Genomic DNA, 27,942 nt, shown 5'->3' with positions numbered 1-27,942 from the left:
GTGGCGTCACACTCGGCTTTCTCGGCTCGATAAGTCCGACGTGATCAGCGTACACGTGTCGTTGCGCGCGCATCCGCGTGTCGTTTATTAACCGCGGGTGATTGTTTGCGTGAGCTCGCGCCAATCATAAGGAAGACGTGTAATGAGTGTCAATTTGCGGGTGTAAGCGGCAAGCGCCCTTCTCTTAATGCGTGCCACAGTACTTCAGTTTACGTGTAAATATTTTCGGAAGATATTTTTGATAATGCTTTTCTTGAAAGGAAGTGTGAACCCTAAAGGCTCATTCACACGAGGCCGACACGAGACCGATTGTGGTCTGCCGACTGTTGTCGACAGCAGTTTACAGGACGGAAAACGCTGTGGCCAACAGTTTAAAGGAAGGAAAACGCTGTCGCCAACAGTCGGCAGACCAAAATGGGTGTCGTGTCGGCCAACTGTGACCTTAAAGGTGCAGATCGTATCGAAAGGCGTCGTCAACACCCTTTAGATACCCTTGTAGGTCTATTTGACAAAGTTACCTGAGTGCCTTTTGAGTCTTCTCACACTAGAGTTACTAAAAGATTTGTCAGACTTGTTATTTGATTTTTCATATCTAGGGCCGGTATTTTGTAGCGATGCGTTATGCTTTACTCTATACTAGTCTTATCATCCACCGTTCACGGCCGGCTTATCCCGTTGATAACATGAGCGGACCGTCGCTCTGACCACTGGGCAAGCGCGAAAAGCGCGAAAAGGCATTAGCATAGGAAAGGCATCGCCACAAAATACCGGCTTAGTATTGACCTCGAGGAAGTAATACGGCAGATCATTGCTTTCTTGTTTTTCGCTTGCTTGATAGTGATGACATGTTTGTTTTGTAGCTGTTATTGTACCTTTCATTTCTCGTTTTTTTTTTTGGCTGCACGTGGAACCATGGAAGGATGAGGTATATTTTGCAGACATACGTGGCTTATAGCTTGGTGTGACGTGATCCCTGTACGTCGGAAAATTTGATTGATGAGCTTTTATTATTGAGTACGGACTCAACCTTTGGGTTGCCACAGAGAGACGAACGTACTTTTTACGTGTTTGGAGGCTGCAGATAGCGAGATCATCCCTGAAGAAGGGACTCATGGCATTTGAGAGCATAGGGAACTCTGTTTATTTTATTTTGTCGATATTGTTCTTTTTCTGATGTGTACGGCTTAATGGCGCAATTGTTCTTTTTCGAACAGAGAGCTAAGGTAGAGGAAGCAAACGTATTAACCAGTGTCTGGCCAGATTCTTAAACTGTTTGAGGAAGTCATGAGAGTGCCGAAATGCATTCAGATGATTCAAATAAATAAATAAATGATGGCGAAAGGTCATTACAATAAAGAAGTAGTTCTGCATAAGGAAATACGAAACAAGCGTTTTCGTCACGTGTAAGAAGCATCTACAACATGCAGGACGTCCCTGCATTTAATGTTATTATGGCCAGTGGAGCTGCAACAGTCATTGTTCGTGACAAAGTGGACGAGTGTTTATGGATACATGGCCTTTTGTCCTTTTCAGATTTATTTTCTGTTTAGTTTTCCCGCGTTAAAATTGCCCAGCGTCAAGATGTCTTGAGTCGGGGCGCACAAACATGACCCGGAAAGCGCCGTGACGCGGATGCCCGTAACTCTTCTTTCCGGCATTATCGTTGCTTCCTTCATTCCGGGATTCCCGAGGCAGTCACTTTCTTCGCCGCCGCGCAATTGTTTTGGGATCCGCCAACAACACTCATCCGTCCTAAAATGAACAGAGAGGTTAATTTGACTCCGGTTGTATATAGTGTGAACAGCGTATTACCACTCGAGACAACGCAGTCATAGTTCGTTGATAGCGCGGAACATAATTCCGCACGTTAGCGCAGCGCGTGCGACCCGTAGAGGAGGGGGTTAAGGACGACGGGCTATACAAGTCTCACGAACCACACGGCGAGCTCGTGTTGTTTCAAGTTTCTGGTCGAGCCACGGGTCATTCAAGAAAAGCGGCGTCCGTGTCGAAACCATGGTGTTTGAAGTTAGCGCCGCAACGCCGAGGGGGGAATTCCCTGTGTTGACGTCGCGAGTTGAGGCAGGGAAAACACCTTGCAGAAGGAGGGAAGTGGGCCGCAGCAAAGAGGGTGCCCTTCCCTCCCCCCCAACCCGCATCCAAGCAACCAAGGAGCGTGGCCGAGTCTATTTAAGAGGCCACCGCTCCGCCAGAGAGGGCGCCCGGAGCGAGACGCGGATCCAACCACGCGCACTTGGAGAAGCACGTGCCAAGAACCACCATGAGAGTCGCAGTGAGTGTACCTTCACTGCCCACAGGAGAGGCAAATGTACCGACGTAGCTGAATAGCGGCTATAATAATAGAAAGAATGCTATAGCATTAACGATAACACCAGAAAAACTGTTGCACTGCGAAGAGCTAGACAAAAAAAGTACTGTTACTACGACTAAGACACAGGCAAGGAAATCGTTACATGATCTGTTGCCAACGAATTGACGTCAGGTTCTTCCGTTCTACATTGGCACTATACGTACGGATGGACAGACATTAAAGCCCGAGAAAGCATAGGGGGAAACAATTGCTGCGTTTATTTGAAATGTAGAAATCATAAGGCAAAGGGAGATGAAAGTAGGCGTAAAGATAACTTGCCGTAGGTGTGAGTTGTCTTTTCATGCGTTATCGTTTCCCTTTGTCTTATTATTTCTTCATTCCAATTTAACGCAACTTTTGATTTTCCTCGGCTTTTCAGGCTTTTTTGTCGGTTTATCTGTATGGACTATGTTTATCTGTACGACATGGTGTGGGTCAACCAGAAATGACTATCTGTGCGACGCGGCGGGCGTGAGCGCTGAAGAGAGTTTTCGGTTAGATCAGGTTAGGTTAGGTTACGTTAGCCTAAGTTATGTTAGGATATGTTGGGTTAGGTTACGTTAGGTCAGGTCTCGTACACGGGGCGCGCCAGTCTGCAGAAACGTGAGCTTAAATCCCCTTAGCCACCTCAGAAACCGCTCTGCATGCAGGCCTGCGAGTAAGCTTCTCAAACGTCTCAGCATTCGTCTGAGTTGCGGTCGGTAACTGTTTTCGCCACTTCGTGAATGAGTTTGGAACGCTGTACAAACGCGGCTGTTCGCATTATTTCTGGCTGATCCTCACGACGCCGTGAGAATAGACATAGTCCTCTTCGTATGGTTGCGACTAACGAAAAAACGAGCCCCTCGGACATTCTTATTTTTGTCGCTCATTTCAATTGTACTAGTTAATAGCAGCTCGCGATTCCCGGCTGCGGATGCCACATTCCGGTGAAGACGGAATGCAAAAAAAATTAGCCTCCGTTCCACCCTGTGAAAGGGGATGTACAGCGAAGCTGGTGTGGACGTTAGATGACGGTACACAAGCTCCACCACCACAAGCGACGTACGTCAGGCGAGCATGCACGTGTGCTGAAGAGCAGCCTAGATCCTCATTCATCTATAGGCTGTCCGCCAAGCGCAAGTGCCTTATTGAACTAAATTAATGTTCCAAAGTAAATTGCGTCAGAAAAAATGCGTGAAGTGCAGCTTACACGCAAGCTTCAGGCATGATAGCTTCGGATTTACGAATATACGAGAAAACATTATTCTCTTAGTAGGAAACTGAAAGACAAAGCCCATTTCCAGTTGCCCGTTTGAGGTCCCCCTCCTCGTCTATCCTTATTCTCGTAGGCCCTCCGCCTGGCGCAAGTGCATTATTGAACTAATTGAATTTCTCAAAATAAGATGTGTCAGAAAATTCGTAAAGTACGACTTGCACACAACCTGCAGACATGGTAGCATGGGATTGCAGTTTGAATATTGGAGAAAACATAATTCTGTTACCCGGAAACTCAAACACAAATCCCTGTTGCAGCTGCCGGTTTTTGGGTGAGCACGCCACGAAAGATCCCGACCAACTAGAGGCCAACAGCTTCGCTGTCAACATTAGCAGCGATTAGCAGCGATGGAGGTGCTTTAAATAGTGAAAGCAATAGTTCTAAGAATTGAATATCGCTATATATTGTTGCACAAACAATCGGTATCTGTAGCGATTGCAGAGAAAAGAAGCACAAGCAAGAACGCAGAGCTAATTGGCAAAAGCAGTTGTGAGTTCTGTTAAGTGGTGAGATCTGTTATACTTATAGCCGAATGTAGGTTATTCATGACATATTTGTAATTGTGATTATAAAGCCATAAGGGTTCGGGTATGTGGTATGTCACAAGTGCGCTGATATTTACTGCTTCAAAGATGGCAAGATGAGATGTGAATATTTCTTGTGCGCGAGTGACGTTTACTGTCAAGAAACGGTTAGTTTGAATATAGGATAGCTGAGGTCAACGTATGTGGCTGCCAAGAAACAAGTCGCGTAATTAGGTCACTATTTTCGGCACTCCGTGTACAGCGCTGTCGAGGACATGCCTCAGGTTAGGGAAGTGCGGGAAAAACGTGAGCTCATGAGGAACTGCGGTTAAGCAAAGTCAGCGCTTGACCCGCTGAGGTTTTGAACAGTAGCGAAAGCGACGAAAATATTTTGGTCTTATAACCTGTGAAGCTATCCCTACCGCATTGCACCTACGTATGAAACTGAAGCGTCCTAAACGGATGCTGTTGTCGTAGTGAATATGTCAGCCAAAAAAGAAAAAAAAAAAAAAATAGAATAGCCACCCAAAAGAAATTGCTAGCACCTTTCATTACTTTCATTAAATTGCTTTCAAATTACGGCGCAGATGCTCCAAGTAATTAGATTCATTTTTTTTCTAACACGAACCAAAGAAAAAAAAATATTGTTTTTGCTTTGACCATTCAATTAGAGTACCTGTTAAGCTTGGCTTAAATCAAGATGAAGTATACCGCTTGTGAAACCTCTTAATATTACTAACAGTTGAAATTAGTGAATACTGCCATGTGTCAGAAACACAGCTCGAATGGCAAAGTTTGTTCGAAGTTGTGGCCTAAGCAAGTATGTCGAATGCAGAGGGCCACTTCATGAAAGTGAAGAACGACACGGCTCGTTCACTCGGGTCACTAGTTCACAGGATCATGGGTCGGCCGAATTATTACGTCATAATTGGCACGATTCGGTGAGCGCACTTCTCTGCCTTTCATTATTTTCGAGCGGTCATCTGTAACGACAGCGAACGATGACTTTCATTGTAAGAGATACCCAGCCTTGTGCTGGATTAAAGGCCGGAAGCGCTATTGGGCAAGCTTCACGGTACTGTGCTTGCAAAATTCGGCGCATGAGTCTTCACTCTGAAGTTTAAGGTCCTTGTGATGCAAGAGTATAACACAAGGAGATGTCGCAATATACGAGTACTTCAGCTACTACAGTGCTTGAACTCAAACGAAATTTGAAATGTCGTAGAGGACACCGTGCCATTTCTCATCAAAATGTCGAATTGCGTTTTCTCCTGCTGCTTCAAGTTCTCAAGTTTTTTTACGTTTTTCTTTTTGCTGTTGGATCTGTCTCCTGCGACAGGTCAACATTTTCCGCCAATTTTAGAACATTTATTGCGTTCAAGTCTCCGTTTGCGTAGAAAGAAAACAACGCTTCATTGTTCGTTACTGCCGCTATTATTGTTGTCATCTCTTTTCTATTCTAACACGTGATAAGGGTCTTGTGGAACAGTCGATGCCGAAACCGTTGGCAATATTTTTAATATCATCAGCATCAAGTGGTCTAACAACGCCTATGTTTTTGGAACGTAACTTAACATGATGTATTTATTATTAACTTGTGTCGTTACGTTCTACTCGGACATCTATGTGTTTCTTGTTTTCTTGAACCTAGCTTCTTCTCACGGTGCTGTTTGTCGCCATCGGCGTTGCGATGGCTGGCTACCGGAGAGGCTACGGTGGAGGAGGATACGGAGGCTACGGCGGAGGAGGATACGGAGGCTATGGCAGAGGAAGATACGGAGGATACGGCGGAGGGGGATACGGAGGATACGGAGGCTACGGTGGAGGTGGATACGGAGGTGGATATGGAGGTGGTTACCGGGGTTACAGTCGACCCGGCTACGGTGGCTACGGCGGATACGGCGGCTACGGTGGCTATGGTTATGGCCGCGGCCATCATCACGCCCATCATCATCCTCACCACCACCCTCATCATCACCACCATCACCACCACAGACAACACGGTTACGGCGGTTACGGTGGGGGCTACGGTGGCGGCTACGGTGGCGGTGGTTACGGTGGTGGTGGCTACGGTGGATATGGTGGTTACGGATACGGGCGTTGACAAGAAAGAACTGCTTTTATTGTACAAAAAATGGTTGATGTTATTGTTGTATAAATTATGGTTTGGCGACAGATCGTTTATACTCCAGTGGACTGCGTAGTGCTTCTAATCGCAATTATTTTTGTCTAGCGGCTACGGGGGAAATGCTGGTTACAGAGACTGATAAACATGATCTATCCTATGACTCCAGTGTGCGCTCGCAAGTACAGTACGGTAGTCACGGATGCTACGACTACGGTTGCGGTAACCGCTCTAATCGGTATCGCTGCCACACGTAGACGCTCCGAAATTGGAGACACTGGTCGTTATGAATGGCACCGTGGACGTGAAAGTTTTTACAGTTACAGTAGTTAACATAGGTACCTTCGTTGGTGCGTGAACATTATTAGCTGTGGCTTATCACTGCCTAACCGCTTTTCAAGGGCACGTTACAGCGCCACATTCGACGCACAATGAAGTTGTCTCTAGATATCTACTGCCTGTAATGGGTTGTTTATTTGATTACCGACAAGAAGTTTATACAAACGTTCATGGCCCTTTGCCACGCAGAACATTGGCAGAAATGGTGATGTTCCCGCACATAACAGTCAAACGTGCCATTAAAAGATATGGCCACCAGCACTGTTGATGTATGCTACTTATATTGTAGTAATACGGCAAGGGCTATACGCGAACTTCATGCTAAACTGCTGTAATCAGGCAGCAAAAATTCTCGTTGTAAATATTTTCACTGATACCATTCATAAATTTTGCACTCCGTGCTAGCACAGCTACATGGCTGCGTGCTTAACTTCACCTGACTTTGTAAGTACACACAAAGCGTTTGACTATGGCCTGTGGTCTAATCTGGTGACTTCCGGTGCCTTTAAGCATTATAAGCGTCGTGCGCAGACTCTCCTGCGATGCTGTTGAAACGATGCAATTCTCAATGTAGTGCTGCACCATTCTCTTGATATTGAGTGCAAGCTGGACAGCGTTAAGCTGGGCAGCTTCGGTTCAAGGCGTATGCGTTGAAGCTCACGACGATCGGAATCCAAAGAGGCAGCTTGGATGACTCCCTTAAACAGGCTTCTCAAAGTTGATGTAACGGTAATTTGCGTAAAAAACACTATGCCAGCAACGTAAAATCTGCTTGCCTAGGCAGTTTATACGCTTTTACGTGTGCTATTTTTGCGACAAATTAGTTACCAAACACATAATTACCAAAAAACTTAAATATGTTTTTTTTTGCTATCACGATTATGGCACATGCGTATATTTGAAACGTTAAAACAATCATATTGGAATACAACATCAAATTAATTGATTATCTTAGAGCGCTTCTGTTTCGAGATATTCATAATAAAATTTGACAGTCACACAGCTGATTCCGCATTCTAGGGCGTGGGTCTCGACACAACGTCAAGCCGACATTGCGACGTTTCTTTTTACGTGTGGCGCACATCGTTTGAGAACTGGACGAATATGATAACAGCTGCGTTCTTGCTCTCAGCTGGAGAAAACACGCAACGACTGATGTTCTTTTTTTTTTATTTTCCTGACGCCCGCTGCAGCTAACTCGTCAGGCTTGACGTTGTGCCGAGATTCACGCCCCTGCATGCGAAATTAGCTGACTGATATCTGGCTTCCATATTAGAGGTCCAGTGTTCGAATCCTGCCGTAGAAAAAAAATGTTTATGATGTCTATTTAATTGTTTATAGCGCAGTACTTTCTTGATAACTATCAGTTTACAAGACTACGAAGCAGTTTAAAGCCAGAAGCCCGAAGTTCAGGCAAATCCATGTACTACTCATCATTTCCATCCTGGCTGAACCGAACTGCTTGCAGCTGATGTAGACACTATACGCTCTCCCTTTGTTGAGTGCCTTCGTGTAGAAGCGCAAAGGGGTGCACAATAAGAATCTAGAGCCACAGTCCCCTCTAATAATTGTTTAGAACGAACAGGACAGCGCACTTGTCGTGTTTGTTCTTTTTTTCCATCGTCTGCGCTGTTCCTTATGTTGAACGTATACCAACAGCCCAGCTTAGAATCCTCTACTATGTATTTATCTAACGTTTCTTCAAATCTTTTTTTCGCAGCTTTCAGCAGCTTTTGCCAACAGAGATTGCTTGCTGCGATAAAAAGCTTATCGCCACAGCTTTATTCTGACATTGATGCACAAATATAGCGAAAAGAGCATGCGCAAAACGAAACGCACATTTAAAGAGCACCGGCTTCTTTTCGGGCGACGAGGGTGCTGTAAGCCCGAAGGAATACATGGGGGAGGGAATTATAACTGGGCGTAAGCACCACTGGCTAGGCGAAGGAATCGCATTTTTTCGGATTATAAGTGTTAGTGCTCCCGCAAAAATTTATCCGCGTGTACCCATCTGGCTGTTTCCGACCGACAAACCAAGTCATTCTCAAAATGCACTGAACAATGTGCCCCATGGACAGGCGAGCTTCGAAGTACTGCTTGGCTATGTGGTCAGTCTCCTGTGGTGTCCCCGATGTTCTGGGTAAGCCTGACAGCAACTGTTGCCTGCATTGTCTAGAGCTTAGGGTCCGCTTGGCGACAAGTATTTTTGCGCTCGGTAAATTGACCACTGAATGGGAAACTTCGTGCAAGTGTCGCTTGTTTGTCAACTCCAGAACATATTGTGTGGGAACTAATTGTCGCTTACGCAAAATGTTTGAATTACCACGCAAATAAAAGACGTCACAGAAGTGGCTAGAGGAGTCACACTAAAAGGCTTAGATGAAGAATTTATCTGTAGGCGTTCTTTCCGTTAAGAAAAAAAAAAAAAAGGAGGGGGGGGGGGGTTTAGGTAGTGAAACCGTAGATAAAGTGCCGAAGAAGCAAAGACGAATTGCACAGGCCGCCAATAAAGCTGTTTTTGAAAGCATCGGTGTAGTTCGGGCACCCGTCCTCGACGGCATGCGCACAGCGTATATATATATATGCTCGGAAAAACATGTTTCATGCTTGGAAAAACACTTTTATGTAGCACGTATTGAGCAACGGAAAGCTGTATCGGGAGTTTTTCATGTTGCTCTACAACTTTCTCATTGACACTTTGATAATAAGGACAGCACTGCTCGAGTTAGATAATTAATTACAATTACCTAATTAAATGCTAGTAACAAATAAATTACTGGCGGCTACTCCACTGTACTGGAAACAATACGCACTAGGTTGGCTTCGCGTAACGCTGTTCCTCTTTTTTTAAATCGTGCTGCGTGATAGCTGGGACACCCTGTATATATACACACTTGGCACAAAAACGCGTTGTTAACATCGTGATCCAGTTCGACCATTGTGTTGCTTGCCACGATCAAATCGTAGAATTTAAGTGCTTTTGTGATATAGCCTTCGTTCCGAGAATGCACCGAGAAGCCCAAATGCGTTGCTTACAGGTTGGTATGTTGAATATACGGGTATCTAAAGACGCTTCGCGGTATCGGCTAGGTGAATGGCAATTTACAATTTCTGCGGCTATGCTGTCCTGCAACGCTCAAATTTTAAACGTCGAATCACGAAGCAACCGATAGCACAAAAATAAACGTGATGAATGCTATAGCTCCGAACAGGCTGGTTTAGTACAGTAATATAGCTAAACAAACATTTCTGAGCACCTCAGAGAAGTGTGTGGTAGATGTTGCGTTGCCGTTGGTACAGGGAAATTTTTATATTAAGATTATGACCTTTGAAGCATGTCAACTCCAATTAAGTTACCTCACGCGCGTCTCTTCAGTGAAAGCCACAAAGGAACCCTTCACCAGTGCAATTTTATTCTGGGCAGAAATCTTGAGTGATAGAAAACGACAATCTTGTTTTTCAGTACCCACCTTGGCAGGATCAATTCTGTTGGCTGAATATACTAGGTGACATCCTTGCAGGGACATTCTTGTTTTTTCACCAACCACACAGAGCAATATATGCTCGGCGCTAAATGCATTAATATTTTTCTGCCTTAATTTCTTTTTGGTGCTGATCAACTTGCGGTCTGCCGCGGGATAATTTGAACGTTATTTCATTACGTTCTATCGAGCGTCTCTTACACTGACGCTTGTATGGGCACTGTGGCGCAAATATTTCGAGAAAGGGCAGCAAAAGCACCATATAAATTCATTTTGCTTCTTCAACGTCAGAAGTGATCAGACGCGACGGCAAACGTTTTATTGCGCGTATGGAGTTTTTTTACTACCTTAGCTTTCGAAGCTCGCGGAAACGAAGTTTCTCGCACTTCATTACCACTGTATAGACGCTGCACACGGGTTACCCACCGCTAGAGTGAAATGGACGCGGGAAAGCGAGATCCTGGTCGGTGCGCCCAGCGCACCGAGCGCGCTCCGCCGTCTTCTCGCCTGCGACGGGATGTCGTAAAGGGCAGGGCAATGCTTCTGCGCACAGGATACGCCGTGCGAATTCCCGTCAGCGGTGCCCTTTCAGGGACAATCTCTTCTTCTACCACCGGTTCTCTCAACGGGCCTTCCCTGGCGCTGCGCCGCGATATCGGAGCCACAGGCTGCGGCATCCAATCTCTTAGCGGCAGTTCCCGCGCGTGCCGAGCTTTCGCCGGATCGCCCTTCGGCGGTTGCGTCGGTCCCGCCGCTGAAGTACTCGATGCTGGCGCCGCCGTTGTGGAAGCTCCGTGGTCAGCCGACTTGTCCGGGCGCGACGCCGCAGTGTCGTTTTCTGAGGGCGAATCCGATGCTTCCTTCTCGACACGAGCGTTTCTCGGGGGCTCATTTCTGATGTATGGGTCTACCATGCCAGGAGGCGATGTTGGCATCGACATGTCGCTGAGCTGTTTTGGCTGGGACGTATTCGACGAGTCGCTCGCGCGTGTTGAAGGCAGTGACGGGGCCCGGCTTGCGTCTGAAAGTGGGCCCTGTGCGGTGCTTGCGCGGGGAGGCAGCGATGGCGGCATGCCAGCCATCAAGCCATTTTGAGGTGGCCGAGCTGAGAACAATCCTGGTCCACTGTCGCTTACTAGAGGTCCTGCTTGTCGCACTGGTGGCATGGTGGACACAGTTTTCTGGCCGACAGCGGACGGTTCCAAGGAGGACATTTCGGACGCACCTGTTCCTTCTAACTCGGGCTTTGAAGGAATGTTAGGCTGTGGTCCTGCAGCTCCAAAAGGTGGTGGAGGCTTCTGAGGAGTGAAGCTTGCCAAGTGCGATTTTGGTGGAGCAGCTTCCCCTCTAGACGGCTGGAGTCCTGCCATTTGACTTGTACCAAACGTCCCTTGAACTTGCTTAGGAAACAGGGGTGATGGTTGCGAAGCACTTCGTAACCCCTGCGGAGAATCTGTGACGCCACTCACGGAAGACGGCCAAGCTTGCTTAGGCGCACTTGGGAGAGCCTTCATTTTAGCAACTTCGGGTTTTTTGACGGCAACCTTGGTGACTGAACTTTGCGGATGAACGCTGCTTTTCGATATTCCTACCAGAGGACCATACGGGTCTGGAAGAAGGTAGCCGACAAAGAAAAGGTTTTTCTTCTGTGGCACCTTAAGCGTGCTGTTCACTAAAGTCACGGATGCGCCGTTCTTTTTGCGAAGAATGACCAGTCTGACTTCGGTGTCTTGTGGTATTGGCGCAGCCGCACGGCCGCTTTCACTTGAGCTAGAGCTAAATGTACAAAAAAAAAAGAAAGAAGCAATGAGAAAAAAATAATTAGGTGGCGTGCATTTGTTGGAAAAACGCATGAACATACTATTAAAAGAACATAAAATAGTTACACTCATTTCTATTGCATCAACACGCTGGTGAATAACAAAAGTAATCACTGATGCTGCTTTTAGATTGGTTTAAGTGGTAATGAGCACGTGGAGGATGGGATAGGAGTTTAGTTCTGCTTTTTGAGCAGCAGGTCGTATGGCACTCGCGTATTTATTGGTTTTGGCTAGTGTTATTTATTCGTTGTTCCGCAAGTAGCTACGCAAAATTGCATGCATCTATTTCTATTGTCTATTAAATGTTCTAGGGTCTATGTCTGATCTGAGATTTTCGGTGATTCAGCCTGTTCTAACAGTTTTAATCTGTCTTTCTTTACTGCGTGCACTATACTGAACATTCATGGTGACATCTCGTTCACAGGTAAAACGGCATAGAAAGAACTTGTTCTTCCAAGCTCATTCTTGCACTGTGTACATTACACCATACAGACAAAAAATTAAAAAAAGAACACTACACTGAATGTAATTAGCAGGAAACGGTATGAAAAAAAAACAGTTAGCTAGGAAAACACACATACAGGCATGAACAGGAGTAATCAACTTTGCAGATACCCGTCGTGGTTGCTTAGTTGCTATGGTGTTGGGCTGCTAAGCACGAGGTCGCGGGATCGAATCCCGGCCACGGCGGCCGCATTTAGATGGGGCGAAATGGGAGAAAACCCATGTACTTAGATTTAGGTGCACGTTAAAGAACTGCAGGTGGTCAAAATTATTCCGGAGTCCCCACTAAGGCGTGCCTCATAATCAGATCATGGTTTTGGCACGTGAAACCTCATAATATATTTTTTAACTTTGCAGGTAGCTAACATTAGGAACCCGAGCAATATGGCAGAGACATTACGAAGAAACTGACGACTTTGAAATGAGCCATGTTAAATCAACCTGCATTGGTGTCAACACGTCTCGCTTAAGTCGTACACAATGTTGAGTTAAGAGGAAAACATGCAGGTTGCGGTACCTAGATGCTTAACTATACAACGCTGAGTGTTTACGCGTGTCTCAGGTACTCAGTACGATCTGATTCGACCGAATTTGTGCAGGCGGGTTGACTCAGCTCCATTCGACACTCGTTCACTTCATCCCACTTGACCCCTACGTGAGCGCGAGAGCCAAATTTCAACCCGACTAGCCGACTCTATATGCTTTTTGCTGCTCCTGTTAGTGCCCTACGAGTCGCACACGCTTATCCGGAACACAAATGTACGAGCAGCCGCTGATGAAGGCGACGTTGACCATAGCGGAATGCAGTAGTCTCAGCATGCTTCGGGGAGATCGAAGCGAAGGAAAGCGAAACACAATTTGTGTACATGCATACGCTAGAGTTTCAACTGTACTATCTCGCCAGAGTCGAGTATTCTCGCGTGAAGGAAAGAGAATAGGAGAGGCTCAGGAGAACGGCTCTCACGGGCGAGCCTCTTCTCGCCTGCGATGTGACAGAAGTGTTGCCGCCGTGTTCGGCGAAGCGAGATGTCACACCGGTGAAGCTGCCGAGCCATATCGGAGTCGACCGGAAGGGTAAGAAAGCGTGACATCGCGGAAGCGTTGCTAAGCACAGGGTTTGTTATGGCACTTACGCATCGATGCCTTACTGAACACTTGGCTTCGTAGTACTGTGCGCTATATATATAGATATTTACACATATATCTGCCAATAAATCTCATACGACACGTATGCCGCATATCCAACAATCTCAAATGATTATTGAGAACACATATGAAACATATGCGTGCGTTCATAAGATATTATTGGATATGTGGCATATGTGGCATGAGTCATACCAGATTAAGGTACTTAGATGGGCTAGTTCTATCAGGTCATACCAGATTTTGCGATAGGTTATCATTTGGTTAATTCGGGATGTTCTCGCTTCACGGGTCACACATCGGTAATGGGCAAACTTCGCACAAATGTATTGCCATGCAGAGGCCCCTAAGCCTCTGTCGACCGCATGACATAGTGTTTGACGATGGAGAAGATTATGAAGCAATGGGTGGGGGTGGAGATGTTCATGGAGTTTTCAGTGGCCATTGGCTGGAGCAAAGTTATATATTTTAATGAATATTATTAAATGAATTTGTTTAACTTTAGCACAAGCAAACAAAAAGAGAAGGGATAGTGATTGGCAAATTGATTGATGCATTCTATTTTCTGACGGACACCCAAAATAGTTCGTTATAGTCTGCCTCCAGGAGCCACTCATCATCGCTAATGCCGCTCGCAATGCAAGTTGCGTCAAAACTGCACTTGAAACATTCCGTTTTTGGTATCACTTCCATGTAGTTTTCAAAACAACAAACATCTGCCTAATGCTTGCTTGCTTTTGGGCCAACCAGATAACGGCATTTTAATGTTGAGAACATAATTCAAATTGAATTTTAAATAATTTTTTACCTCCACTCGAGACACATGTGCATATCAGGTCACACTTGTACACAAATTTGCAATCCACTACCATTCGGCCATATATTCCACAGCGATCAAAAAGTTACTGTCGTTGCTAACAGGACCACGTTCTTTTGCTTGTAGCCACCAGCTGCATCGGAATCCTTGTTTGCAATTAGTGTCGAAGCCCAAGTATGCCCAGACGCCTGGAAGCACTAATGCAACGCTGCATATACTTAGTGATGTCGGTAATGTTCTGAAGATGTGGGTCTACCATAGTGAGGCAGAAATAAAAGGGGGGAAATATGCAAGCTCAATGTATAATCGGGTATGAGGCAAAAGCTTAACAGGTCTTTCATCCTATACAAGTTGATGAAACAGGTTAATTCTGCCATTCGGTGCTATGTGACGTTATGGGCAAATGTACTAAACACCAAAGTTAGATGTATAAATACTTCCAATAAAGACTAAGTAATTATTACGCGTAAGCAAAACAGAGTCGAAGATGCAATTTTTGTTTAAAACGTGTCATTCGCGGCGATAGATGTCAGGACTTGCATGATGGTTACTAATGTATAGAATGTTAAACAAAGATCTACTTAATGCCTTGTTATTAGCAACATTAGGTAGCTTGTTGCAAGCAGACATCTGTGGTTCACCAAGATACAAAGTATACTATTAACTAAAAATACCTTGGCTAGCAGCCCCTCAGAGAAATGCGTCGTCAATATATACGGCTAAATTGAATGATTTTCTAGTTAACTTTTCGGAACTGCATTTTCTCACAGCAGCAAATACTTAGCCAGATCACCAGTATACTATGTTTCGCAATATTGCGTCACACATTTTGAGCACGTGCTTTCAAAACTGGCGCAATACGCAACATTTCTAGCAAATGGTCATGCGGTTCCACTGCGAGTTGTGTGTTGCTTGGCTTTAATTTTGCAAATATAACGTACCTTTAGATACTCTTATTTAACATGATCATTCGTAAATTTCAGTCAATTATTGTATAGATTAGTGGTTATTAAAGAGAACTTGATGACCGCGGCCGCTAATGAACAGTTACGAAAAAAAAAAAACCACATCCGTTTCTTCAACTTTGTTGTGCAGTGCTTTATAACCACTTCCATTAATATATCTGGTAGAAGACATCCGTTCATGCACGTCTTTGTAACGTGCCGCTAGTTAGCCCCCTGCGATGGCCTTGTAACTGACGATGAAGTTCCAATACGCCTGATTTTTTCAACTACACCCCCCACTGATTTTGCCACTTTGGTGCTGCAGTCGCAGAGAGAATAATAATTTCCCTCCAAGCCTGGTGAACGGGAGTACAGTGTGTAGTGAAACACAAGATGCGTGGCATGCTTTTATTGTTGGCTGCTTTAGCTCGCTTATGGATTCTTCTATGGTCCCATTCTCCGGAGCCATGATGAAGGCTCCCGTCGTATTGGGCAATGTGGATGAGACTTGAATACCACTGCTGTTGTGTGGCGTCCTTTCTGGAGGCTACTTCCTTGAAGTGAGTGGATGCGTTGTTTTGCGACATTCTGTCAGCGAATGTGCTTCACGTGTGTGACCTGTAGGGTTTATTGCAGTTCTGGGAGCACTCTTGCTAGTAGTGCAATGCTGATTGTCCAATCCTAAGAGTACAATGCTAATAGGAAGCTGGGACATATAATGGAATCCATGTAAAGGAGCGTCACGAACCTGCGTGTGTTTCCACTGTTTGATGTGCCTGTCTATGCATGACAATGTAGTTTTTCACAGCACCGTCCATTAAGGCTTTATTCAGAATTTGCAAGGTCAGATATTACAGGCAAACAGTGCTGTATAATGTCAGGTGGTTTCACTTAGGCGAGAGTGTGTCAAGACTGTGATGCCGTGCGACGGTCATCGTCGTGAACGTTAAGAATTCTGCAGCTACCCTTGGCTCTCACTGAATGTACAGCTGACCATGTGGCATATTTCTTTCACAGTTTTTTCTCAAGTGATTAAACCACTATTTTGAATGGGTAGATTTTTGGAAGAACAAGCTGAATGGCCTAGCAATGCGGTGACACTGTGGCGTGGAGTAGGGACATAGCTGACGCAGAATTCCTTGGTCATGTGTACGATAGCTTTGGCGATGCATTGTTGCTATTACTGAAAACAAAAAATGTCTCAGTGCCGTAGCATCCAAGTCAAAATTTTCACATGACCGCGTGTATATAGTTGTAAACCATGCTAAGGCATCGCCGTCTGTACGGCAACGGTGACTGTGTCAGCTCTCGCTCTAGAGCGAAATAATGAATAGCGTAGAGAATGAAAATCCCGCCACTGTAGACGTCATGTTTGGACGCTAAATATACGCTTAAATTGGGGGATGCCATTTCAGAGCTTTAAAAAGTGTAAAGCAACGGAGAGCCTACGTGATAGGCGTTGGGAAAAGCGCACTTTCTGTCAGGATCTCGAGGAAAACGCAATAGAATGGTTAAAGCTATAAGCTGGTGGGACAGCCTCCAGCGGCAACTGGCTACTTGACTCTCCATTTCTGTCTTTCCGAATTGAACAAAGGTTCAAGTTCTAAGTTTGTGCTGGCCCTATCGTTAGTGTGCCTTTATATTCGAACTCCTTGGCGATTTTAAATACTGATGCCGTGGCGCATGAGGCGCCAAGTAAAATTCGCTTTTGCTATAGCACAGTCCTTTTGTCTACTTGTCGTTCCCTAGTATGCTTTGTTGCACTTTGTTTTCCCAGGCTCCATTAACTGACCGAGTGTTTCTTGCTCTTATTTATTCATCTTACCGTCGGTCACATTGCTTCGGTGCCACTTGACACTCATGATCAAGGTGATGCAGCTACGATATTTCAAAATAAAAGGACTGAATTATTGATGTCAGGACTACGCACAATCAAAGCTCTAGCAATTGTGCGTAATACAAAAACTCTATCAATTGTGTGTGTACCGGGTGTCCCAGCTAACGTTAGCCAAGCTGATCAACGAAGAAAAGCAGATTAATAAAAAGCATCATTGTGGTGCAAGATACAATTATAAAAAGTAATAAAACATAGAGTGCTTGGTCGTCAGAGGCCTGCCGACCGAACACCGTAGACCTGAAGATTGTACCTAGCAACGGATTTTTAAAATTTCTTTCGTCTTTTTTTTCCCGATGAACAGCTTGACTGACGTAGGCTGGGACGCCCTATATATCGGCGTATGTCTGTGTACGCGATGTGTGGCATCGTGTTTCGTGCATGCGGTCGGTAGGCTCTTTTGGTGAATGTTGGGGCATATCTGTGATACATTTCCGTCGTAATCAAGTGGCGGTTCGTTCCCATTTGTTTTCTTCTTTAACACGAGAGCCCAGCGGTCTTTCATAACATTGCATAGTATATGTAACCTTATAATAAACCTCCTAATAACGACCAACAGCCGAACCTGCCCTTCCGGAAGGAAGTACCGACCCATCGCGCTGTTGTCAGATTCCAAAATAACACCGGGACAATCCAACGAAGCACGTTTCTTACCATGCACGCGGCCGCGCCTCATGCCTACATTACCCGCCTTGGCGGCGTAGTGGCTTTAATGTGGCGCTGCTAAGCCTGAAGTCACGGGATCAAGTCCTGGCCCTCGCGGTCGCATTTCGGTGGGGGCGAAATTCAAAAACGACCGTGTACCGTGCGTTGGGTGCACGTTGAAGAACCCCAGGTGGTCGAAATTAATCCGGAGTCCCCCACTACGGAGTGCCTCACAATCAAATCGTGCTTTTGGTTCGAGAAACCCCAGAATTAGAATTTTTTTAAATGCCTCCATTGCCCCATAGAAGGTTTAGGACCCTCAATAGAAGGAAACACAAAGAAAAAGGGAGAGATAAAATTTGTTTAAGACAAGAAGAGCTCCTAATAAACATTTCGAAATATATCTTCCCTGAGATAGGTACGAGATTACCTCAGTTTTGTGTTCTTAATTGGAACACATTACCAAAACAACTGTGCCGGAATATCATGCATTTCGGAATTTTTCAATGTTAATAGCACTTCCGCTTCAAAATTACTGGTCCGTCGCGTTCAATACTTTTGTCGCTACTGTCGCTTTCTTCCTAAGCAAGGAAAAATAAAGCGGTTGAATGGGCTGCATAAAACGCGTTATTTTTGGGAAAGTTTGAAACAGCCTCAAGTTCTTCGTAGTGCTTGAGCTCCAAGTACTCCGCAAACTATATAGTGATGCCTAATTAGCTTTAATACGAAAACACGATATGGTTCCTCGCAACTAAGAAAAACTAGAAAGCGTTCCAAAATACACTGCATTTTGTCAAAAAAATGTTTCTCAGCAACAGTGGTTGTATTCCACAATCCCAATATTAAAACCGCAGTTAGAGGCAAAAGAAGTTTTTTTCTCCCAAAAGTAATTTACGAGCGCAGAGACTATGAACAATAAATGTTCTTTAAAAGAAATTGGAGTTGGTTGACCGCGTGGTATGGGTTGTTTGGCGTGGAATGACCCATGTCCTAATTTCAAACTAGAAAAAAGCGAGAGCTTTCAAGTCTATAGCAGTGGCCCTCGATTACAGAGCTTGATTCATTTGATCGAGACAGGCGTCAGGAAAGGCGTCAGAAGGGTTCCTAATCGCAAGTCTATATGCCCTGTTCCGTTAACATATAACCGTAACATACAGTGATCACAACATCTATTTTTATTTGTGGGCACCATTGATGTTTGAGATGTTGACTTCAACGTTTTCCCCATCGTCTGCTTTGTCTTTGTCCTCATCATTAGTGCGCTTGTGGCGTATTACGCCACAAGCATATTATGCCACGTTATTACGTGCCGTATTGCGCCACGTAATAACGTGGCGTATCAGCTGGCCTTGCGCACTCTCGCAATTTACTCTTAAGCGAGTGTTTTGTATTCGCCCGTTGACATGGTTGCTCCAAGTTAGCCAGAAAAAGCAGGCCATGATAGCGTTGAAATATTGTTTCGCAGTGAAAAAAAGGCGATGATACCATCAGTGCGTACGCAGTGGGGGACTCCGAATTAATTTTGACCATCTGGAGGTTTTTAACGTGCGCAAAATGTATGGCACAAAAGTGATTTCGCATTCCGTTCACATCGGGTGCATATCAGAAATTTGTATTTTCAACCATGGAGCCCATTGTGAACGGTCAATGTATTCTGTCATAGATTAAAACAGAAACAAAAAGAGGAAGTGCCGGATACAAGCGCGATAGTTGCCAATCGTTAGCTTGCATCATGGCCGGAGGGTTGCATCATGCCAACATAAGGATTTGACAAGAAGAAAGGGTCAACCACCTGTAGTGCTTACTTGCAGTTTACTACAAGGACGGTAAGCTGACACCTGGAAGGAGTTACGCAGTTACCTAGTGCAGGCTATCCGGCAGTCTTCCAACGAAGCGAAGTGGTTGATTGTCCGCTGGCAGAAACCCTTCTGAGGCGTGCAGGTGCGCTTGTACGGGTTGTACGAAAAGTAGAGGGAGCGGCAGGACACGGACTTCAGAGATGTGTCTGGCACGCACACCATCTTCAAGCACCGGTTCCATCCTTCATTAAGAAACCGAGAAAAGAAAGCCAGTTAGCGTTTCGGTTAAAGAACTAAAAATTTGGAGGACGCTTAAGCTTCGCCTTTAAGACTGGAACGCGATAGCATTCAAATATCTCTGGCTGCTTATCAGGCTTCCCGGCAATTGCAGCTTTCCTTCGCCTCCGCGCGTGGTTGCCGAGGAAACAAGCGCCATCTGGATGGTGTTTTTGCAAGGAACTAACCAAGGTGGGCCGCTGTATGAATTGTAGAGATGCTGTAAAAGAGGTTTGTGATTGAGTTTTCGCTTAAGAGAATTACGTGTTCTCGTATATTCAAATTGCATTCCGATGATATCACGTCTGTAGGTTGTGGTTAAGCCGTACTTTAACATTTTTCTGACGGATTTTACTTCGAGAAATTCAATTAGTTCACTAACGCTTCTGCGCCACGTGGAGGGCCTGCGTGGTCGGGGTGGTTGGGGATGATTTTTGGGCCACAGACCCGACGCCTACGCCTAGGCCGACACCGACGCCGGATTTTCTGCGTCACGGGGCCTTTAATGCTGTCGCGTTAAAATACACTGGAGTAGTGCACAGCAACTTATTTCTAGAATGAAAAAAGTAAAAGTAAGAAACGGGAAGTTATAATCCACTCGGCTGTTGCACTAAGCTACAAAAGAAACCCAAATGGGTTTCTCAGAAATATTCTGTTGAAGAAAATTAATATTCGTCTGGTCCGGGGATCAAACCCGGGACCAACGCCTTTCTGGGGCAGTCGCTCTACCATTTGAGCTAACCATGAATCAAGCAGGTTGCAGACCGAGGCCGAATTAATCGACAACTCGAAGCACAGGGACACTGAATATGGCAAATAAGTTTGTCGGAAGCCCACAAGGTGGAAAAAGGTTGATAAAATTCGTGAACTTTCCTCTACCTTGTGGGTTTTTGCGGAACTGGTTTGCCGAATCAAAGCAGGATTGAAAAGAGATGTTTGAAATGAGGGAAAAAACCGGAAACATCCTTCCAGATCTGGGGTGGTATTCTGTAAGAGTCCACCTAGTGGGCTATTAATTTCCGCCGCTGCTGATTGGCTGGAGCTGCACGAATGAGAAGGAGACAGGTGCCCCCAACCAGTCTCGTTCTCGCAGCCAATCAGCGACAGCCGAAGTGGACAATCCACCAGGTAGACTCTTACAGAATACCATCCCTGCATAAACTATTAGCGAACTGCAAATCTTAGCCAACGATTCGCCTCTTCATCTAGCAGTTCTACTATCGTACCTTGGGTTCATTCCCGATCCTTTATTTTCTAAAAGCCGTTACTAAAATCGCAGCGATGACGTCGAAGTGAGCTTTAGGATCGTCCCTCTTAGGCAAAACATGACGGAAACCTCTGACTTGTGGAGTGGCTTAGTAGCTTATGAGCAACTGATTTTCCAGACGCCGACATTCAGTTGCGGAAAGCACGAATGCGTCCATTTGCGTCGTAGAAACTTATGAGATGTGGGAGGCTTGGCTGTCGCCGCGGACCTGACAACCCGTGATAAAGGCAGTATACCATATAACACTAGGTGCTTTACACTGTTCCTATAAGGAAAGAACTTGCCATCAAACCTCTCACTATGAAAATGTGTCCGCCTCAAAGGATCATGGCGTACAGGCTATGTTTCACGTTGACATAGTTGTGACTGCTACCGCCTGTACTATCGAAGTTGGGCTACAGATTAGCTGTCGGTATAGGCTGATTTGGTTCGAATGACGACAGCTTGCCTGTCTCCAAAACCAAGTCAGTTCGAAGGTGTTACTCGCGCATGCCGAAATATAGGCAGACTCTAAGAAAACATACGGCAGTCTCTAGCAGCGAAACACGCTGTGCCTTTTTTGAAGAACAGCAATAAGACTCCTCCATATGTCTTCCTGAACGTAATAATTCTTTTCGTGAACAAGTTGTCCATTCTGTTGGGGGTTCGTACAAATTGCCACTGATTATTAATACAAAGAGGTTGCGCGCGGCGAGATACTCACTTCTGAGCAGAACGATCGAGCTCGTCGCGACACCCTTGGCTTTCTGGAAGAGTTGGGCGAAGGCTGCTCCACTACCAACATTGCCACCAGCACTTTGCCTGAAGACTTTCGAAAAAAAAAATTAAAAAGGCAGGTATTACTCTTAAACTTTACTTTGGTCCCACTGCCACAACGTGATCATGAAATAAGGCATTATAGCAAGCATATTGACTTCTTCTGGAACCGGCAAGTCAACAGAGCACGTGATCATGTAGTACGCGACACGAATGTAACTGGAAGGTTCCGCATGCAGAGCATAGCAAACTAATGCCAGTTTTGCACACCACTGTGCGAAATACCCGATTTATACTGCGCACCAGGAACCTATTTACAGAAAAGCACTTACGCTAGAACTGTACGTAAGAGCAGGTGCCAACCGATTGTGATGTTGCACGTTTTATTAGCGAAGGAATGGGAAGCAGCACCTAGAGACTATACTGCTTGTGAATGCGGCTCCAGATAAGTGGCTATATTATAACAGTCGAGCGACACATGTGAAACTCCTTCTGAATTCAGATTCAATTCAGCTTGAGCACACAAGTCCCATTCCTGTTAGCCCTCTCAGCGATGAATCTGCCCTTTAACAGGTTCCTTTTTCACTTTACTGACTATAGTATGCTGATTCTCAGCCGGAATTCCCCGCTTAGATTCCGGAAAATGGTCGCCCCTATTCATGCAGTAAGAGTACGTAACATATCGGCGCGTATTAAGTGTTGCTAGGTCATTACAATTATTATGTAGTTCTCCACTTTCCGTCCTTGACCGCAGCAATTAGGTTCTTTGTTGTTGCGCAACTGTATGGGGAATAAAGTTATTCTAACTGGACACTGTCGCCACGTCCACTAATGATGCGTAATTTGTTTCCAGATGTTTCAGGACCTTGTCATGCACTGACAATAGCGCCTATTTGTAACACCTTGACAAAATGGCAAAACAAAACTCTTCGAATCAGTAGCAGGCTAAGCCGCTGAAACCTCTCTGAATAACCATTAAGCGGATAATTGTGATGATTCGCCAACTCTGCGGGGGATCACAGACAGCGAATTAATTATCAGAACTTATTAGAGCCCATGAAGAAGCGCCTTGACAGTCGGCCACGTAGACCTTCAAAGGTACAATGGCTACTCAGCATTTATGGCTCAATCAAATGCGCACAAAACAGTACTTACGGTTGTTCCATGCTGCTAGTGCTGCCTGATCTTTCTGAGGTACACTGACGGCTGTGATCGGTTCTCCCACGCAAGATGCCATATGGGTGAAAAATGGTTCTGTCATCGCCAGGCTTGCCCTCCATGTGCCGAGAAGGACGAGGCAAAATGAGACTAGGACGACGCCTGGATTCATTCCTGCAACAGTTGATCACGCACCGCAGTACGGCTTCGTCGTGGCGCTCTATGGCTGAAAAAAGAAAGGGAAAAATTGCCAATTTGAGGTGTCGCTTGTTGGAGCTGTCAGACTGTAGGAGTGGTCGCAAGTTAAACGGGTGTCAAGTGCTGGAGTAATGTGTAATGGATATTTGGATCGTATAACTTGCGTGTAAGTGCTGCTGCCCTATTTTACTGTACTCTCAAGTCAATTAATTCAGTTTAGGAATATTTGTCAACAAATAGTCTTCTACGAAGTGTCTATGATAAGAGACCGCACCAAGTAGAGCTAAACATACAACGCTGTCGCAGTGACGCCAACATCAGCTTACTTGTTTTAAGCTGTGCTTGTACCGGGATTTCCCTATGAATTAAAGGCTCGCGCCATGCTATCCTTGAATTATTCAAGATATGGTGATACATCAGTGTCACGTGATCTGGTTGTCGTATAGCGTTCTCTTCATAGCTGACTTCATTTGCAGTGTTATTAGCATTGTTTACGGATATAAGTCTGTCTGACTTGGAAGTGTTATAGCGCCGGCTGTTTCGAGAGTGATTATGGTGAGGTGAAACATCATGTAATCGTTTAGTTAATGGTACTGCACAATGAAGAGCGCCCACATACAGCAGCCATAAATAATGACATCAGAAGCGCTACGTCTGTACTCACCTCGCGTTGCGGGGCGTTGATGCAACAGAACTTAAACCGTGCCAGCTGTAGCACTTAAGTGTGAATCGAAACGGCAACAAAAAACAAGCAGTCTACGGAAAGCGAACACGAGCGGAAAAAGGGGGCGAAGGACCAATCGCAGAATCCTTCGCGGCGTGTAGGTGGGGCATTCTCCTTTTTAAATTTCTCTCGAAGCACACTTGCGCGTACGCTTGGCTTTTGAAAACAGCGCGCTCTCTGCACGTTGCACAGTGATCGTTCTGAATGGATGCAACCGCGTAAACCGAACGGCCGGCGGAAAACGTTCGAGAAGCAGCGGAACGCGGACTCACGCATTGAGGCTGGCGCTTTTGCCGAGTTCTCCGCGGCAGTGGTGCCTTAGGCGCATGCTTGTTCCGTGACGTGTGGCGCTCGGACGCATACCTAGAGGTTGGCTGACAAGCTCGCTGTTTCGGCCTACACAAATCGTTCGCCAGAAGCCGGCCACCCTTCTTGCACCAGACACATTGATGCGTAGATGCGAAAAAGCTCAGCGATTCAAGTCGGGTCTCTCATGCGTCCTGTCGGGGGTTGTTCTCGGAGCTCTTGATTCGGTCGCAATGTAATCGCAGCGCCACCTGAAGTATGGACGAAGAAGCTGACGCAGAAATGTTTTTCACTCTTTTTCACACGGAAAAGTAATCTTGAATGCTGCAAATAAATGCGTATACAGGCGTCAGCCCGGGCACACGCTTGTTCTTGGTTTTATTGGGCAGTTAGACAGTTACTAGGCGTTGAGTCTTCAATTGAGGGTTTTTGCTAAGCCCTTACGATACCAAATTAAATGACAATTTGGGACCGGGAAGAGTTTACGTTTACTGCAGGGAACTTAGGCTTACTTTGGAGAAATTACGTCTAAGGTTCGGGGCGTGGACAGGCGCGCAGCAATATTTCAAGATCACGGCACCTGTCCTTGAGCACAGTGCACCATCGCATGAAGGGGGCAACTGGCTGTGGACTAATCTTATTTCTTGTCACACCGAAACGTGTCTTCACGAATTCTTCGTTGGTTTTTCAAGCATTGCATGTTGAGAATGCGCAAAGGCTCGGCATCGCCGATAGGCTGCACTGCACTCGCTTTCGGGAAGATCCCCGGCAGCGCGGCAATAGGGCTGCAGTTCACCAGCTGTGTGCATTTGCGGCACGAGGCGTCTTGCCGCGTCTCTCCTGGCCGCAGCAAATCACGGAATCGGCTGCGTCGTGACCGTTCCGTGTGTACGAAGCTCGCAATGAATCTCCTGCCTCATGGCAGACTACAAGGAACGCTGCCGATCGTTTACGGACTAAAGCCCCGTGCTGAGACGGCCCGACGGTAAGGGATAGTTTGTATAGGTCTGAACAGGTCGGCGAGGCGTGTTTATTTTACCGCTAACACAGAGCTCTTCGAAGGGCTCCTAAGCAGCCGCGGCCTCTTTGAGAGCCGTCGACTCTGAAGTGGAAGACTTTCTACCAGGGTCAAGACTGAGAGCTTGTTTCCTTGCTAAGGGGTGTCTCGATGAAAGACCTTTCTTTCTTTCAGCTCAAAGACTCAAAAAGCTTGTCAGCTGTGTCTGCCGTATAGGGAGTCCTTGGAAGAACGTCTCGTCTCTTTGAGAGGAAAGTCGTGGAAGTTTCAGGTTAAACTGGGACGGTTTTTTATTTCCGGTTCTTTCAGTCGATGCTTTTATGCAATTCACTGATGTTGCAACGAACACCTAGAAAACCCGAGAATTTTGAAGCATCGGGCATCGACCGGTAAGCTTCCAAGCAGCTTCTTCGAACCACCTGCAGCCATGCTGAATGATAAAAATTAATAAACGTAACCACCAAGTTGACATCAGAAATCGTGACTCAGCTTAATGAGGATTCGTGTCAGTCGGTTATAAGATTACACCAAGTCACCCACTGTTCACTCGCCTCTTCTGTCGAGCGTTATAGCCTATTCTTCTGGGTCTCCCAAGAAGGAACATCATTTTTATGAATTGTTATAATTGCAAGTTGAATCTCATTTCAGAAATAGAAATCCTCATTTTTCATTTTTGTGATGCATTGACAAAAATGTTTGATCGTGTCCACTTAAATTTAATCCATTTGCAACAAAGAAGGTGAATTTGCAGAGAATAATCGCGGTAAGTTTGAATTTCTAGCCTCCTGTGTCAGCTGCTCCATGCACATTGCTCTCGGCTAGTTGCTGTGCAACGACATGAAACATTGTGCAATAAAATTAGGCGAACAGACCTAAAAAAAAAAAGAATTCCGCGGTACGCTGCACAGAAAGTTATCAGAGAACTCTATTGTAGCTAAGTAAGAGCTTACTGGCCGTTTACAAGGTCGGAGGCAGGATAATTTCTTTCTTGTTGGATATTACTGAACGCCGGCTGATGCAATGCTTAAAACTTCATACAAGTAATGCAACATTAGCATAGAATACCAATGCTTCAAACTTTTCGTGTATGCGTCCTTAACATGCGGACGAAACAAGAGTCACCAACTACTTGCTTGGTATTGTGAAAATACTTGTACAAATGGCGTGCTCTTGCACTTAATTTGACATTAGTTCGTTGCGACCACCACCGCTTTCATTGACAACAGATGTCGGTAGGAAATGAGCATAACAAACATAGCGGAAGGAAATATATATATATAATTTTTTCAGTCAAGACATATAGTACTTCTAAAATCAATATGACCAACGTACTCGTTCTAAATAGAGAAAACTGAGATTCTGGAGCAACGTGAGATCACAGAGCAAGAACCGCAGATCAAGGTGTGGTATCGGATCATTTCACGGGCGAAAGCATGATGCGTAAGCTAAGCAGCCGCAACCAGTCAAAGTATTTTTTTCACCGCTAAAATCAGCGTCCTCCTACCTGTCGTATCCGACAGCGTTGACGAGCCAGCTACGATGATTTCACAACCAAAAACAAGAAAGCGAATTTCGCAGGAGTATCCACGGGAAACTTCTTCGACTCCGCGTTCCCTCTAACGCCTGGAGCGCACAAGCACAAAGCATTCTGCTCCTTCCGTGACTTCAGTGCCATAACTTACGCCAGCTTGCGCGCGTTAGCCTAAATATGTCTCTTCTCGCGCCATTTTCTCTACTTCTTTCATGGTTTGGTCTCCGTTTCTTCTTTTCTTCTCGCGACACACGCTATAATATGTCCGCTTATTAAGAGGCGGCTTGTCGGCTAACGAACCGAGGGCTGCACGACACGCCTGGTCCTGTGTCGGCCTTGCCTCCTACTGTTTGCCGTACTCTTTTCCTATGTTTTCATTTCCCCGTTGTTCTTATTCTTTATTTCAAGCCTCAACTGCTTCAATTCTGAATATACTTTTTTTTTTGTTTTTGAGCGACGTGTTAGCGTGATAGCGACTACACAGCGTACGCTTCGGAAGACACACTCTCGACTCGCACTTTCCATTGATTTAAATAACATTCAAGGTAAGACATTCACCGAAGACCTCTGTGGGTTTACTTGTCTGGGGAGAGTTCTGGTGTTTGGAGGGATGGGACATCTGTCTAATGATACGCATTGCGCCATAACCTTGGGACGTCCGTCTCAGTCACGGCTAGATCCAGTAGTACTGGATCCTCTCTTTCTCTCTTTCGAATACTGTGCTTTAAATGGGAAGAGTGTTCTCCGAATGAACACGAAGGCCCGTTAAATACTGTGGTCGAATCGTAACTGGGCGCTCCCTTGTTGTAAGTGCGTTTCGCGCTTCAAGGCCATGGCGTCAAACTATGACAGCCAGTTTGGCGTGAGTCACGTGCTACGGGACGTCATTATCTCTCAGCAACGTGTTTGCTCTGGCGGGAAATAGTTAAGGATGGTCTGAGGAAATTGCTGCATCTCGTGTGGGCGAATTGAACTTACAGCAGCGAACGCTGTGGACAGTTCCTTGGGTCAGTGCGCATTCAGACAAGGAACATTTTCCATGAATG

General features: G+C 45.6%; 2 protein-coding genes across 3 annotated transcripts; one reads left to right on the top strand and one right to left on the bottom strand.

The window, feature by feature from the left end:
• Positions 1-2,018: 2,018 nt before the first annotated feature.
• Positions 2,019-6,964, top strand: LOC119456953 (uncharacterized). Its single transcript, XM_037718771.2, has 2 exons — positions 2,019-2,290; positions 5,802-6,964. The coding sequence occupies exons 1-2, from the start codon at positions 2,279-2,281 to the stop codon at positions 6,252-6,254; spliced, it is 465 nt and encodes a 154-aa protein (XP_037574699.1). The 5' UTR covers positions 2,019-2,278; the 3' UTR covers positions 6,255-6,964.
• A 3,413-nt stretch (positions 6,965-10,377) lies between these two features.
• On the bottom strand, positions 10,378-26,999 carry LOC119456178 (uncharacterized). 2 transcript variants are annotated; one of them, XM_049669589.1, is made up of 5 exons: positions 26,870-26,999; positions 23,117-23,345; positions 21,909-22,013; positions 19,724-19,904; positions 10,378-11,872 (listed from the first exon to the last, which is right to left on the bottom strand). In XM_049669589.1, exons 2-5 carry the CDS (start codon positions 23,289-23,291, stop codon positions 10,525-10,527), a joined length of 1,809 nt encoding a protein of 602 aa, XP_049525546.1. In that variant the 5' UTR covers positions 23,292-23,345; positions 26,870-26,999; the 3' UTR covers positions 10,378-10,524. The 2 variants fall into 2 exon arrangements, with proteins under 2 accessions (XP_049525546.1, XP_049525547.1); XM_049669590.1 differs by lacking the exon at positions 26,870-26,999 and adding an exon at positions 23,982-24,116.
• Between the last annotated feature and the right edge of the window lie 943 nt (positions 27,000-27,942).

The sequence above is a fragment of the Dermacentor silvarum genome, chromosome 6 (assembly GCF_013339745.2).
Source record: "Dermacentor silvarum isolate Dsil-2018 chromosome 6, BIME_Dsil_1.4, whole genome shotgun sequence".
NCBI lineage: Eukaryota > Metazoa > Arthropoda > Arachnida > Ixodida > Ixodidae > Dermacentor > Dermacentor silvarum.
This window is presented reverse-complemented; position numbering and strand designations above follow the sequence as displayed.